This window comes from Dysidea avara, chromosome 11, assembly GCF_963678975.1.
Source record: "Dysidea avara chromosome 11, odDysAvar1.4, whole genome shotgun sequence".
Taxonomy (NCBI): Eukaryota; Metazoa; Porifera; class Demospongiae; order Dictyoceratida; family Dysideidae; genus Dysidea; species Dysidea avara.
This window is the reverse complement of record NC_089282.1, coordinates 14227615-14242425: the sequence shown is the minus strand read 5'-3', so window position 1 is coordinate 14242425 and position 14811 is coordinate 14227615. Positions and strand designations below refer to the sequence as shown.

Below are 14811 nucleotides of genomic sequence, written 5' to 3'. Positions count from 1 at the left end.
CGTGGCTTTGACAGGGTCGGAAGAAAGCTGCTACAGAAACCAGACTTGTCAGTGCTGAAGGAAGTACAGTGTGAAATATGATAGTGTATTAGACCAGCAATCCATTTCTGGTAAAATCGTAAGTTTGATTTTGTGTGTGTGGAAGCCTTGTTATGTGAAATCCGGTCACATATCAACAATGGCTTTGCTTATGTACATCTTGATGCAATCTCAGTTTGATGCTAAGATAACAGTGCTATATATATACCTTTCTCCTGACATTAACTGTGTCTACTCTTTAGGACTACTTCTTTGGTTTTCTTGTATATTTCTGCTGATTATTGTTCTCTTTTGTGATTGTTAATAATTACAGTGTATGATATGTGCATGTGCTGTGTATCTATACACGTTGCTCTATATAACACTTACTGTTCTATACATTCTGTGAATGGTACCCCACTAGGTACATGTAAGATGAATACAGGGAGTCTTGTCAGTCTGTTATGTATACTGCCACATGCATGTGTAGAATTGGCAAGTCACTACACTTGTGTACGTACTCCAGTCTATAGCTAAGTCTAGTCTCTTCACCTTTACTGTAATCAATAAGTACTACCATGCATGGAAGAAAAGCTCTACCAAAATGTGCTAAATCTGTACACCCTCATATCTTTTATATATAGCAGATGTGAATATTGTACTTATTGGTCATGGTAAAGGTGAAAAGCAGGAAGGAGTAAGCCTAAGTGTGCATTGTACACTTAGGCTGGAGTACACAAGTGTGGTGACTTGTCTATTCTATAAAGTGGTCAAGATGGCAACCCAGGAAAGCTATGCCTAGAACATGTATGGCGCACTAACAACTGTTTGCTCTCAGATTATGATGAGTGTTTAACTCACACACTTTATACTTATGGATATTTTAATAGTGTGGGCTAGATAGCTACATGTTTAGGCCATTCATATGAGAGGATTCTACTATGACCAGAACATGCTATTAACCTTGTTATCATTTCTGCATACTGATGTAGTATATAAAGCCCAGTGTTATGCTTTGTGGTCTAAAAATTAAATGCACCACCATATCTGCATTCCAATTACCAATCCATAGTACAAATCCTGTACATGTAATTTGATAATACTGTAGGATTTATTCTGGTGAGACAAAATGTGCATCACATTACCTAATGAGACTATAGCACTGTACATGAATAACATGCTGTATGGTGTTGATGGGCACTGACCTGAATAGAGTTCTACCAATATTTGGATTGGTAGCTGATAACTGCTTTACCATAATCAGAAATTTGGCTGTGCATGGTTAGCTGAATATTAGTCTATTCAGCTCCAGCAGCTGCAGTACTGCTGAAGGGCTGGTGACAAAGGCTCTGGCATGTACCACCACCATCATCATCATCGTTCGGTTCAAGCCTCTAGGGACCTGCAGGGAGGCAACAAATTAGCCTGTGGCACAGGGAGTTAGAAACCTGAACCTGAAAACTATGCTGAATGCACAGACCAGGTGGTGACTTGATCCACAGACAGCTTGCAGTCTAGGCAAGTGTCTGAGGAGCCACACAGCCCGGGATCCAGGATCTCCTCTGCGTACTTAACAATTGTGACTTCACGTTATAGGGTTTATCATTGTTCAACTATCTATGTACATGGATAATGTTGATGGTTTGTGGTAACCACAAGCTATAGACAACGACTGCATGTTTGAACCCTATTCCATTTGCCTGATCTGCAGCGTATGGCATGTGCACATGCAATCTCATAGCATTAACATCACAAGCATTACTTTAATGCACAAGTAAACCTTGTAGAGTCCGACAATCAGGCATCGGTTAACTATTGGTAAAACAGAATAACAAAATATTGGATATCAGCTCAGCCTTAAAGTGCATCAGTACAATTTTAAAGCCAAAAGCATCAACCCAGAAATGGGTTAGAAACTCAACAGTATCCCATCCATCCATTGTTCATACATACACAGCTCAAACAATACAACGTGTACAGTAGTGACTACTACTAGCAATAAATTCTGACCATTTGAACAGTTGATTAGCATTTCAAAAGTAAGCTTGAGTCCTCTGCAAACTTCAAATGTTGTACATACTGTACTATACTGTATACTGTACTGTGCCCATGCACAATACATAGCTAGATAGTGGCTACAATGCAATTAATTTATTTAGAAAGAAAAAGTACTATAGTTATACATTGCTCCCTCAATTATCTGACCCTCTTGGAGCAAGGCATGTTCAGATAATCAATCAAAGCCCATTCAATTATATACCAGACCCCTGTTCAAATACTGTAATAGTTAGACAAAATACTCTAATAGAGCATTTATTTCTACTGTTTGGATAACTGAGGTTTCGAGATTCAGATAATTAGCCTAAACTGTAACAAAATAGCCCTCACTGCTTGAAGTATCTAGTTTACTACAGTGGTATATCCCCAGTACATGGAACAGTTAATTGTTTGTTATTTTAGTAGTTTTTCAGTAAACCCGCATTCACTGATGTTTTACTGAGAGTTTAAAACTTAGTAAAATAATTATGTTCCATATACTTAAGTCTACTGACACTTTACTATCAGTATATCTACAGTAAGACATCTTAACAAATTAGTAAACTAAGAACCTTCAAGCAGTGCCTGTTGCTTCATCATTTGTAACAAACAGTACATGCAAATATAACTTACCTATATACAATAGACCTAGTTCTCAATTTGCATTGTGCATAGATACACTCCAAGGTTCATGTATGTTCATACATGCATACCATTTTCTCAGTGTTTGATGCGCAGCAAGAGTTTACATTCTTGTGGTATTTATTACATATTGCTAGCATGATACAAATCTATAGTATGCCTGGAAAGTCAGTCAATTTTTGAGTGAGCACTTTAAACCAGTATGGAGATCAAGTTCAGTTCTTCGGATTTTTACAAATAAATTTAAACCATAATAGTTTGTACATATGTATATACAGCAATAGCTACAGAGTCTCTGTATTTCAATGTGTCTGCAGCCTTAACAGCAATGCATGTTCATTAGGGTTCTGTATACATTAACTATGTATATTATGCTTCACAGCACAAATATATGTACTTCTATATAAACTAATAGCATGTAACATATAGGCAGTATAGCTATGCTATAAAACAATGAAGTTACATATATGTATATATGTTTAAAGTTTTAAAGGGATAAATATATAAGTTGCATTATAAAGTACAACTGTTAACTGCTTTAGTTAATCACTGTAAGTTATACTAGTTGCTGGCGTTGCTGGCTCCTAATCCTATTTTTTGTTATAACATGAGAGGTAAAGTGTACAATAGTAATTGGCTAACCTCTGATGATACACTGCTGTCCAAGTCACTGTGTTCTTCATCCTCTGCAGTGGGTTGGCTATTCACAAACTGCATGTATAAAGGCATGCTATATAACTGTATACTGAAGCTATTATCAAAATGCTGACCGTTGTTTTAGCTGTGCTGATGCTCATGAGCCATTTGCTATTGAAATGAATTATATTCAGTTCACTACCAAACCAACAAAATATATTTACTTCTTTTCTTCCTCAGTTTTTGCTATGAAGTAATATGTACTTCCATGAGTGGCTACTACAAAGCACCTCCTCTCATCCACATCAACTGGCCAGTCAGAAAATGAGATGGTTTCATCATCACGATCTTTAACAAATGCCAGACGATTGATGAAAAAGCTGGTCTTAGGTCTTGTGCCAGGTTCTGTTGGTTCATCTGAGTATACTTGAAACATTTTCCCCATTTTGTCTAAGGATACCCACACTTTACGCCATTTTTGAAAGAGTGGTATACCTAATCTTCCACCTATCAGGCATATAGTTGTATAAAACAAATAGAAACTCAATGCATAGCAAAATTCTACATACCAAGTTTTTCAAGCCAGCCAGCATACAGAGGTTTCTCTGGATCCAGTGGTTGATCTGTTTGTGTACATATGGTGTCTGTCAGTGGTGGCTCATGCAGTATGAATTCCAAGATGGTTGGTTGCATATCTGGAAACTGCACATGTACATATATAATATATAGGAGTTAACAATAATATTTCTATGTTATTTAATCTATAGATTCTGTACTTGTAATATGTCTACATACCTTTTCTATACCTTGACTAATTTTTTCCACCCATGTACCATTAAAATGAGCAAGTACATCATGTAGTGTACTACAGTGATTTATTTGCCCTTACTGTTTATCTTCTTCTGTTTCTGCTATAAAATAGAATGAATTCTCAAGTGCAGTGACCACAAAGCATCTGTTTGTATCAACACCATCTGGCCATGAGAATGATGCATCTTCATCACTTCTTTTCTCCACAGACAACATATAATTCATGAAAAATCTTCCACTTGTGAATGTCAGCTTGTTGGATTCAGTTAATGACAACTTGCTGGATTCTGGAGGCTTGTCTGGGTATATTTTTAACATTTCCCATGAATTGTTTAATGATACCCACACATGATGCCATGTTCTACCAGGTTGAATACCACCAATTCCACCTATATAATTATAATTTGTTGACTTGACCACTGCAGACAACAATCACTTACAGCTTTATAGTATTTGGGCCAGCCAACATGCACTCTGTAAGCATACAAACATGTATAGGGGCGGATCCAGGGGGGTTCAAAGGGTTGCATGGAACCCCCCTTTTGAAAGAGCCTCTCTTACTCGAGATACTCTAATAGAGCAGTCAAATCGAGATACTCTAATAGAGCAGTCACCTTAGTCTTTTGAGAAGCAGTGTAGCAAGCTATGTATACAGTTATAAATAAGGAAATGTAGCTGGTGAGGGCATCTATGGTGAGGGGCAGCTATTGCAGGTGATGACCTTTGTTTTTTTTTGGTCTTCAACTTACAGCTAGGCTGAAGTTGCAATTCCAAAATGGAACCCCCCTATTTAAAAGTCTGGATCCGCCCCTGATGTATATATGCACACCACAGCAAGAACCTATATATTTCCTATATGCTGTAGTGTTGGAGATTCTATATTAGTCAGATTAAGAGGTTTTAGTCCATACTGGGAAAAATAGTGGCAAACTTTAAGTGTTTCAATAGACTTTTGTGGAAAAGATAACTGTAGCTATATATTTTTTCGTTTTATTTATTATTGCTTTACAACACCAAAAATGCATCAAGATTACAACAGAATTGTTGGGTACAAAAATATGGGTGGTGTTGAGGATCAGTGCCATCTACCCAAACTAATCACCTACAATTACTGATTACTTAATTACTTAACTACTGTATGGGTGTATATGTAACAACATACAAAGACACTTATGTAGCTATATACAATGACATTAAAACATTAAATTAACAGGACAGGAGAGTTAAGAGCACTTGAAACAGGGACACAAATAATGGAGGGTACAATTATTGTTTGAGTACATCAAAGTTTGTAACAAAATGATTCCAAAGATATGTTTTTAGCTTTTTCTTGATTTGATAAATAGGGAGGGAGATGTTAATCACTGGGAGAGAGTTCCATAATCTGGGTAATCTGTGAAAGCAAGAATTATTGAGAGAGTTAGTACAAGAAAACTTGTGATAAAGTTTGGAACCTGATGATCTGGTATTATAAATGGTATGAAACTGAGGATGGTAAAGCTACTATCAAAGGACTTTAAGTAATTTGATTAAAAAAAAAACAGGATATTGGCAAGTTCATACACATACATTAAAGGCAACATTGTGCTTTACAATATCACATTTACAACAACATTTTAATCTAACCACATTTGTTCAGCCAGCCGCCATGGAAGATTTGATCTTTCTCTCCTGGATCAGTTTCATCATCTGGTGCAAATATTCCCTTAGCAGCATTGATCTTCTTTAGCCATTCACTATATAATAATACATAAAGTACAGACATATTCAATAGTAAAGAACAGAACACAAAGTTATGAAATGGAACTACACAGGCATATAGCTATACAACATGAGTAATATAGTAAGCCATGCACTGAAGGCTAGCCATTAGGGAATGATTGAACAGGAGGTGTAGAATGATGGAGTATTAACATACGGACGTAAAACAAAACTGAGGCATCACTTTTCTCACTCGGGCCGAAACCCTCTTACAAATCACATACAACTTGCTTTACAATTTTAATTAGTTATAAGAAATTTTCCAACTGCTATAATTTGATAAAATCTCACAAATTTCCAAACACTATATAAAAATTCTATGCTGGTGATCTAGTTACATTCAGTAGATATGCACAGTGACAGCACTATAGTGTGGTGTAAACACCTCAAAATTATTTTTAAGAGCTTAATAGAATGACTCCTAACACTAAGATACAAACCAATCTCATAACCTAACAATTTATCTGAGTTATGACACTAGTTAAATAGCCAAATATGATGAAAGCCTTCAAAATATAATTATAATGCATGCAGGTGCTGGGTGACAGGAACAAGCAACATAGTAATTATCAATGCATGGCCTGACTATTATAATGGCTTAGTTGTAAATCAGGTTTCTGTATCCAGTTGAAAATATTTATACAGAACTTTTACAAGTGCTTTGACTTGGCCCCTCCCTTTAGCAGTGTATATTGCTTATCAAAAAGTAGCTAATCCCACTGGCATAGCTTGTGCATAATATTCATATAGCTAATGGAAGCTAGGAGTCAGCATTAAATTTTCATTGTGTAAAAAGAATATTTTGTGAACATATCAGCTGTGCTGCATATACACTCAGTATAATAATTTATAGTACATGACATAATTACGTAGTCTGTATAATAACATTATGAACACTGTGCAACTTATACATCATGGATATATAGTTGTAATCAAATGAATGCCACCATGCAGTGTCTAGCTACGTATTTGATAGTGCAATAATAAGTGAACATATATCAAGACACACGGTAGTGTGTCGTGCGGCCCAAGAAGCCGGCGCGCCACACCGTGAGTATATTGACAGGAAGAAAGAAAACGTCATTTTCACACTTTTGTATCTCGGTGATGGCTTATCCGATTGAAACCAAATTTGCTGCAGAGTTGCCCGCCAGCTAGGGGAGTCTACATTCCAAATTTGAAGGAAATCACTCAAGCCATTTCCGAGATATGAGCGGCCAAAGTTTCGTTTTTTTTTCTTCTTCTTCTTCTTCGTCTTTTCGCACACTTGCAAAAATTGCTATAAAACGCAAACGCGTACTCCGATCGCCTTGAAATTTGGCACACAGAAAGGGAGTCCAAAGGCGCATCCTAGCATCAAATTTGGTCCAAATCCGATGAATGGTTCAGGAGTTATGACCGATTATTCGCGTAAAACAAGATCGATTTGTTGTCACGCCTACAGGGTAAACCGCTTCATGGAATGAGCTGAAAATTGCTATGTAGATGGAGTAACCATCGTAGGAGTGCCTTTTGGTAGTTTGAAAGGAATCGAGATTAAGACCACGGAGATATGACACAAAACCCAACCTGTGTCACAATTACGCGATCGATTTTTATGAATAAAAAAGTATTAGTTTTTACGCCTACTAGGCAAACCGCTAAGAGCAATGAGCTGAAAATCGGTGTATAGCTGGAACAATCTTCATAGAAAGTCCTTGCAGTAGTATAGAAGAATTGGATTACAAACCACTGAGTTATGATTCGAAAGCCAACTCTGTGTAGCAAATGCGAGATCGAGATACTCTAATAGAACAGTCACCCTAATAGAGCATTCAGCTAATCTATTTACTCCATTATAGAATTCTATTACATTACAAGTTATTCTGTAGGGACTTCAGCTGCAAACAGTTAATCTTATAGACAGTTAAGCAAGAAGCAAGTCACCCTGTGGAGAATTAAGCTACAATTATATCACTGTAGAGATTCAGAACATTACAAGTCACACTAAAGAGAGTTCAGCTATAAACAAGTCATGCACCCTGTAGAGAGTTTACCTACCATTAAATCACTCTCTAGAGAATTCAGCTACACACAAATCACTGTGCAGAGAGTTCAGCTACAAACAAATTATCCTGTAGAGAGATCAGCTACAAACAAAACACTTTACAGAGAGTTCAATCAGCTACAAACAAATCAATCTTTAGAGTGATCAGCAACAAACAAATCAACTTGAAGAGAGATCAGCTAGAAACAAATCAACCTGCAGAGAGATCAGCTACAAACAATCAGCTTGTAGAGAGATCAGTTACACACAAATCAACCTGTAGAGAGATAAGCTAGAAAAAAATCACCCTGTAGAGAGTTCAGCTAAAACAAATCAACCTGCAGAGAGATCAGCTACAAACATATCACCTTATAGACAGTTCAGCTACAAACAAATTACCCTGTAGAGAGATCGACTACAAACAAATCAACTTGCAGAGAGATCAGCTACACACAGATCAACTTGTAGTCTAGAGAGATCAGCTAGAAACAAATCACCCTGTAGAGAGTTCAGCTAAAACAAATCAACCTGCAAAGAGATCAGCTACACACAAATCAACTTGTAGAGAGTTCAGCTACAAACAAATTAATGTGCAGAGAGATCAACTACAAACAAATCACCCTGTAGAGAGATCATCTAGGAACTAGACACAATGTAAGGAGTTCAGCTACAAGAAAATCACCCTTTAGAGAGTTCAGCTACACACAAATCAACCTGCAGAGAGATCAAATCACCTTATAGAGAGTTCAGCTACAAACAAATTGCCCTGTAGAGAGATCAGTTACAAACAAATCAACCTGCAGAGAGATCAGCTACACACAAATCAACTTGTAGAGAGATCAGCTACAAACAAATCACACTGTGGAGATCAGCTAGAAACTAGACACAATGTAAGAAGTTCAGCTACAAGCAAATCACCCTGTAGAGATTTCAGCTGCAAACAAATCACCCTGTAGAGAGATCAGGTAGAAACTAGACACCATGTAAAGAGTTCAGCTATAGAAGAGGTCACCTTATAGAGAGTTCAGCTACAAAAAAACCATCATGTAGAGAGTTCAGCTGCAAACAAATTACTCTGTATAGAGTTCAGCTAGAAAAAGTCACCTTGTAGAGAGTTCAGCTACAAAGAAACTGCCATGTAGAGAGTTCAGCCTCAAACAAATTACCGTGTAGAGAATTCAACAACAAGCAAATCGCCCTGTAGAGGGATCAGCTAGAAGAAGTTACCTTGTAGAGAGTTCAGCTACAAAGAAACCATCATGTAGAGAGTTCAGCTACAAAGAAAGCACCATGTAGAGAGTTTAGCTGCAAACAAATCACCTGTAGAGAGTTCAGCTAGAAACAAATCACGCTGTAGAGAGATCAGCTAGAAGAGGTCACCTTGGAGAGAGTTCAGCTACAAAGAAATCACCACCTAAAGAGTTCAGCTACAAAGAAATCACCCTGTAGAGAGTTCAGCTAGAAGAAGTCACCTTGTAGAGAGTTCAGCTACAAAGAAACCATCATGTAGAGAGTTCAGTTACAAAGAAACCACCATGGATGTAGAGAGTTTAGTTGCAAACAAATAACTTGTAGAGAGTTCAGCTAGAAACAAATCACCCTGTAGAGAAATCAGCTAGAAGAGGTCACCTTGTAGAGAGTTCAGCTACAAAGAAACCGTTATGTAGAGAGTTCAGCTACAAAGAAAGCACCATGTAGAGAGTTTAGCTACAAACAAATCACCTGTAGAGAGTTCAGCTACAAAGAAAGCACCGTGTAGAGAGTTTAGCTGCAAACAAATCACCTGTAGAGAGTTCAGCTAGAAACAAATCACCCTGTAGAGAGATCAGCTAGAAGAGGTCACCTTGTAGAGAGTTCAGCTACAAAGAAACCATCAGGTGGAGAGTTCAGCTACAAAGAAATCACCCTGTAGAGAGTTCAGCTAGAAGAAGTCACCTTGTAGAGAGTTCAGCTACAAAGAAACCATCATGTAGAGAGTTCAGTTACAAAGAAACCACCATGGATGTAGAGAGTTTAGCTGCAAACAAATAACCTGTAGAGAGTTCAGCTAGAAACAAATCACCCTGTAGAGAAATCAGCTAGAAGAGGTCACCTTGTAGAGAGTTCAGCTACAAAGAAACCGTTATGTAGAGAGTTCAGCTACAAAGAAAGCACCATGTAGAGAGTTTAGCTACAAACAAATCACCTGTAGAGAGTTCAGCTAGAAGAAGTCACCTTGTAGAGAGTTCAGCTACAAAGAAACCATCATGTAGAGAGTTCAGCTACAAAGAAAGCACCATGTAGAGAGTTTAGCTGCAAACAAATCACCTGTAGAGAGTTCAGCTACAAACAAATCACCTGTAGAGAGTTCAGCTAGAAGAAGTCACGTTGTAGAGAGTTCAGCTACAAATAAACCGTCATGTGGAGAGTTCAGCTACAAAGAAAGCACCATGTAGAGAGTTTAGCTGCAAACAAATCATCTGCAGAGAGTTCAGCTAGAAACAAATCACCCTGTAGAGAGATCAGCTAGAAGAGGTAACCTTGTAGAGAGTTCAGCTACAAAGAAACCATCAGGTGGAGAGTTCAGCTACAAAGAAATCACCCTGTAGAGAGTTCAGCTAGAAGAAGTCACCTTGTAGAGAGTTCAGCTACAAAGAAACCATCATGTAGAGAGTTCAGCTACAAAGAAACCATCATGTAGAGAGTTCAGCTACAAAGAAACCACCATGGATGTAGAGAGTTTAGCTGCAAACAAATCACCTGTAGAGACTTTGTAGAGAGTTCAGCTACAAAGAAACCATCATGTAGAGAGTTCAGCTACAAAGAAAGCACCATGTAGAGAGTTTAGCTGCAAACAAATCACCTGCAGAGAGTTCAGCTAGAAATAAATCACCCTGTAGAGAGATCAGCTAGAAGAGGTAACCTTGTAGAGAGTTCAGCTACAAAGAAAGCATCAGGTGGAGAGTTCAGCTACAAAGAAATCACCCTGTAGAGAGTTCAGCTAGAAGAAGTCACCTTGTAGAGAGTTCGCTACAAAGAAATTATCATGTAGAGAGTTCAGCTACAAAGAAACCACCATGGATGTAGAGAGTTTAGCTGCAAACAAATCACCTGTAGAGAGTTCAGCTAGAAGAAGTCACTTTGTAGAGAGTTCAGCTACAAAGAAACCATCATGTAGAGAGTTCAGCTACAAAGAAACCACCATGGATGTATAGAGTTTAGCTGCAAACAAATCACCTGTAGAGAGTTCAGCTAGAAGAAGTCACTTTGTAGAGAGTTCAGCTACAAAGAAACCATCATGTAGAGAGTTCAGCTACAAAGAAAGCACCATGTAGAGAGTTTAGCTGCAAACAAATCACCTGTACAGAGTTCAGCTAGAAACAAATCACCCTGTAGAGAGATCAGTTAGAAGAGGTCACCTTGTAGAGAGATCAGTTAGAAGAGGTCACCTTGTAGAGAGTTCAGCTACAAAGAAATCACCACCTAAAGAGTTCAGCTGCAAACAAATCACCCTGTAGGGATCAGCTAAAAGAAGTCACCTTGTAGAGAGTTCAGCTACAAAGAAACCATCATGTGGAGAGTTCAGCTACAAAGAAATCACCCTGTAGAGAGTTCAGCTAGAAGAAGTCACCTTGTAGAGAGTTCAGCTACAAAGAAACCATCATGTAGAGAGTTCAGCTACAAAGAAACCATCCTGTATATAGTTCAGCTATATTTTAAGTCACCCAGTAGAGAGATCAGCTGCTAAAAAATATACTGTGGGGAATAATGGGCATGTAATAAATATATGTATATAATTTGTATAATTACTAATAAAATCAAAAATAATTGAAGTATTAAAAATCTTCTATAAGTTCTTTTCTTCTTCCTGTGGTAAATAAAAAAACACATGGGTTAAAAAAGCCCCAAAGCCAGCCATAGGCTGGCTTTGCAGTATACAAATACAAAAAGAAGTGATATCTAATCAAAAACAGCCAAGCTGTAAAAAAAGGTGCGGCCCCCAAAAAGGCCATGGTGAAAAAAGATGTGAAATCCAAGGTGGCGGCCAAGAAATGGCTGTGATGGTAGGTTAATGGTAAAAATTTTAATAACGACAATTCAGGTGAATTTTGTGCCACTTGGTCTTGGCATCAAATTCACCTGAATTGTCGTTATTAAAATTTTTACCATTAACCTACCATCACAGCCATTTCTTGGCCGCCACCTTGGATTTCACATCTTTTTTCACCATGGCCTTTTTGGGGGCCGCACCTTTTTTTACAGCTTGGCTGTTTTTGATTAGATATATATACCTATATAATAATGGTATAATACTCACATCTTTTCTTCCTCAGTTTTTGCTATGAAGTAGTATGCACTTCCATAAGTGGCTACTACAAAGCACCTCCTCTTGTCCACATCAACTGGCCAGTCAGAAAATGGGATGGCTTCATCATCACGATGTTTAGCAAATGCCAGACGATTGATAAAAAAGCTGGTTGTAGGTCTTGTGCCAGATTCTGTTGGTTCATCTGAGTATACTCGAAATATTTCCCCCATTTTGTCTAATGATACCCACACATCACGCCATGACTGAAAGAGTGGAATACCATAAAATCCACCTAACCAAAATTTATACACAACTTCAGTACATAATAAGAGATGCTACATTGATACAGCTAGCTATAGTTAGCATGCATGCATTGCACAAGGTTGTAATTTCTGTAAGGATCACCTATTTTGTAGACATTGTACTTAAGCTTCACTGAAATAGAAAATTCACTTGCCATTTTATTATTTTATTTATTTATTTTTTTTTACAAATTAATGACATAAGATAAAACAGTACATAATAAACAAAAACAAATTATCTTACATATGGGCCTCAGCGACCTGCACAGCAATCGGTGCCTCAGCAATGGGACAGCGCAAACTGGACCTGGCACCGCGAATGCACATAATTGCAGACCTCAACAAAGAGAAGCTCAATTTACATCTCAGCCATCCCATCACTATTCCATAGGAAAGACTGTGCTTTGCACTCAAAAGGTTGGTCAATCTCTTATAAAACTGAGTAGCAGCATCACCCATTCCACCATTTATAGAATATATAGGTACCATGCCATTTTATATAGGTACCATGCCATGCCATAATATATAGGTACCATGCCATTTTACCATGCCATTTTACCATGCCTCCTTGCCATTTTATTGAATATATAGGTAGTTTATATAATGCAATGCACAAAAACACCCTTTTAATTAATAATTAAATTTTTTCTGCATTCTTCATATTTTACTTACACGTTTCTGACTCCCTGTATTCACAGGCTTTAAACCTTTGGCCCTTAGTGGGCTATATAGCACTCACAGAACAGAATAATCGTTCATTATACACTTATTCAATTATATATAATTATTCATCGATCAGTTCAATAATTCAATATGCATTAACAGCTGCCTGTATGATTGACTGACCATAATTTTCAAGCCAGCCAGTATGAAGTGGCTGCTCCTGTGATTGTATTAATGCATTAGTATCTTCTGCTGGTTGTTCAGTCATCCTATGCCAAAGATCCTGAGTTCATCAAGTCCTTTTTGAATTGGTATCTAATATTAGCTGGCTATGTAGATAGCTACGTATATCAAACAGAAAGTATGCGTTAAATAGATATGTATGTCAAATTCTATGCCAAACTAACCATGCAAGCTGTGAAAAAGGGTGTGCATGGCTCTGCTCATGATGAAAAGTTGTGAAATCAAAGGTGCATGGTGGCCAATCAATGGCTGTGATGATGTATATCAATCAATTTTAAATGCTGTCATGATTGGCACTAGCTAATATCATTGCAGCCATTTCTTGTAATTTTTATAGCTTTTCGCCTGGATTTTTCGGGGGTCACACCCTTTTTCACAGCCGGCTTTGCTGTTTTTTTTTCTTTCTTTGAGGGAAAGACTGCATCATTAGAAAAGCTACTTTTCCAGCAGTGCCTTAATTTTGGCTTAGATATCACTTCTTTCTGTATTTAGAACTTAGAAGCCCCAAAGATAGTTTACAAAGTGCGCCCACTGCACTTATAATTAGTCATCAATCAACACAATTGAATCACCGAGTCCGGTTTGAACGATGCCATAGGACTTTACGGGCTCATTTTTCACAGCATATAGCGTAGTTCGATACTCTCCCTCCCCATTATAGTACTCTTGGTAGCATTGATTACTGAGAGCTAAAAACAATGCATGACTCGTTTCAGTTTGTGCATCCAAGCCTGGCGTAAACATGTATCACAGTCTCGCACAGTTTAGCTTAATAAGTATAATATTATAATTATAGCTAGGCTAGCTACCTAACTTAGTATGGTCACTTACAAAACTCAGAAGAGTGCCAGTGATGCAGGGTTGTTTCTATGACGTGTAGCTATACGGCTAGTACAAAGTTGTATACGCAGATAGCTAATAGACACTACTTATATACTATTGCAGTGCGTGTTTGGCCTTGTGAAGTCATATAGCTACTGTGACGTATACATACCGAGACACTGCATGAATAACTGGAATGTACATTTTCTTACTGTCGCCTATATATACGAGGTAAACTGTGACTAGCTGCGTATTATATAGTTATAGCTACGTTCAATCAATCAGTTACACAGTAGCTATAACTCACTGTAAAAAACAGGTATTGAAAATTTGAATTTATGACAAGATAATGCATGCATGATGTTACTGCAAAATTTAGTGACCGTACAGTGACGGGACCTGTCATGCGACAATTGGTCCCCCCAAAATCAGTCCCCCCGGACTAGTTAAAGCCGCGCTATATGGTCCTCCCGGACCACTTGAGACACTTCAACTTGTCCCCCCCGGACAACCTAGAACGCCACGGTTGGTCCCCCTCTGCTACAAGTGGTCCCCCACGCTGA

General features: G+C 37.9%; 1 protein-coding gene across 2 annotated transcripts; it reads right to left on the bottom strand.

Moving 5' to 3' along the window:
- Window positions 1-3072: 3072 nt before the first annotated feature.
- Window positions 3073-14375, bottom strand: LOC136237883 (uncharacterized). Of its 2 annotated transcripts, none has more exons than XM_066028126.1 (11): window positions 14258-14375; window positions 13367-13524; window positions 12228-12510; window positions 5770-5879; window positions 4223-4532; window positions 4129-4165; window positions 3903-4035; window positions 3558-3840; window positions 3468-3504; window positions 3340-3408; window positions 3073-3287 (listed from the first exon to the last, which is right to left on the bottom strand). In XM_066028126.1, exons 2-11 carry the CDS (start codon window positions 13449-13451, stop codon window positions 3282-3284), a joined length of 1353 nt encoding a protein of 450 aa, XP_065884198.1. In that variant the 5' UTR covers window positions 13452-13524; window positions 14258-14375; the 3' UTR covers window positions 3073-3281. The 2 variants fall into 2 exon arrangements, with proteins under 2 accessions (XP_065884198.1, XP_065884199.1); XM_066028127.1 differs by having other exon boundaries at window positions 13367-13512; window positions 14258-14346.
- Window positions 14376-14811: the final 436 nt, after the last annotated feature.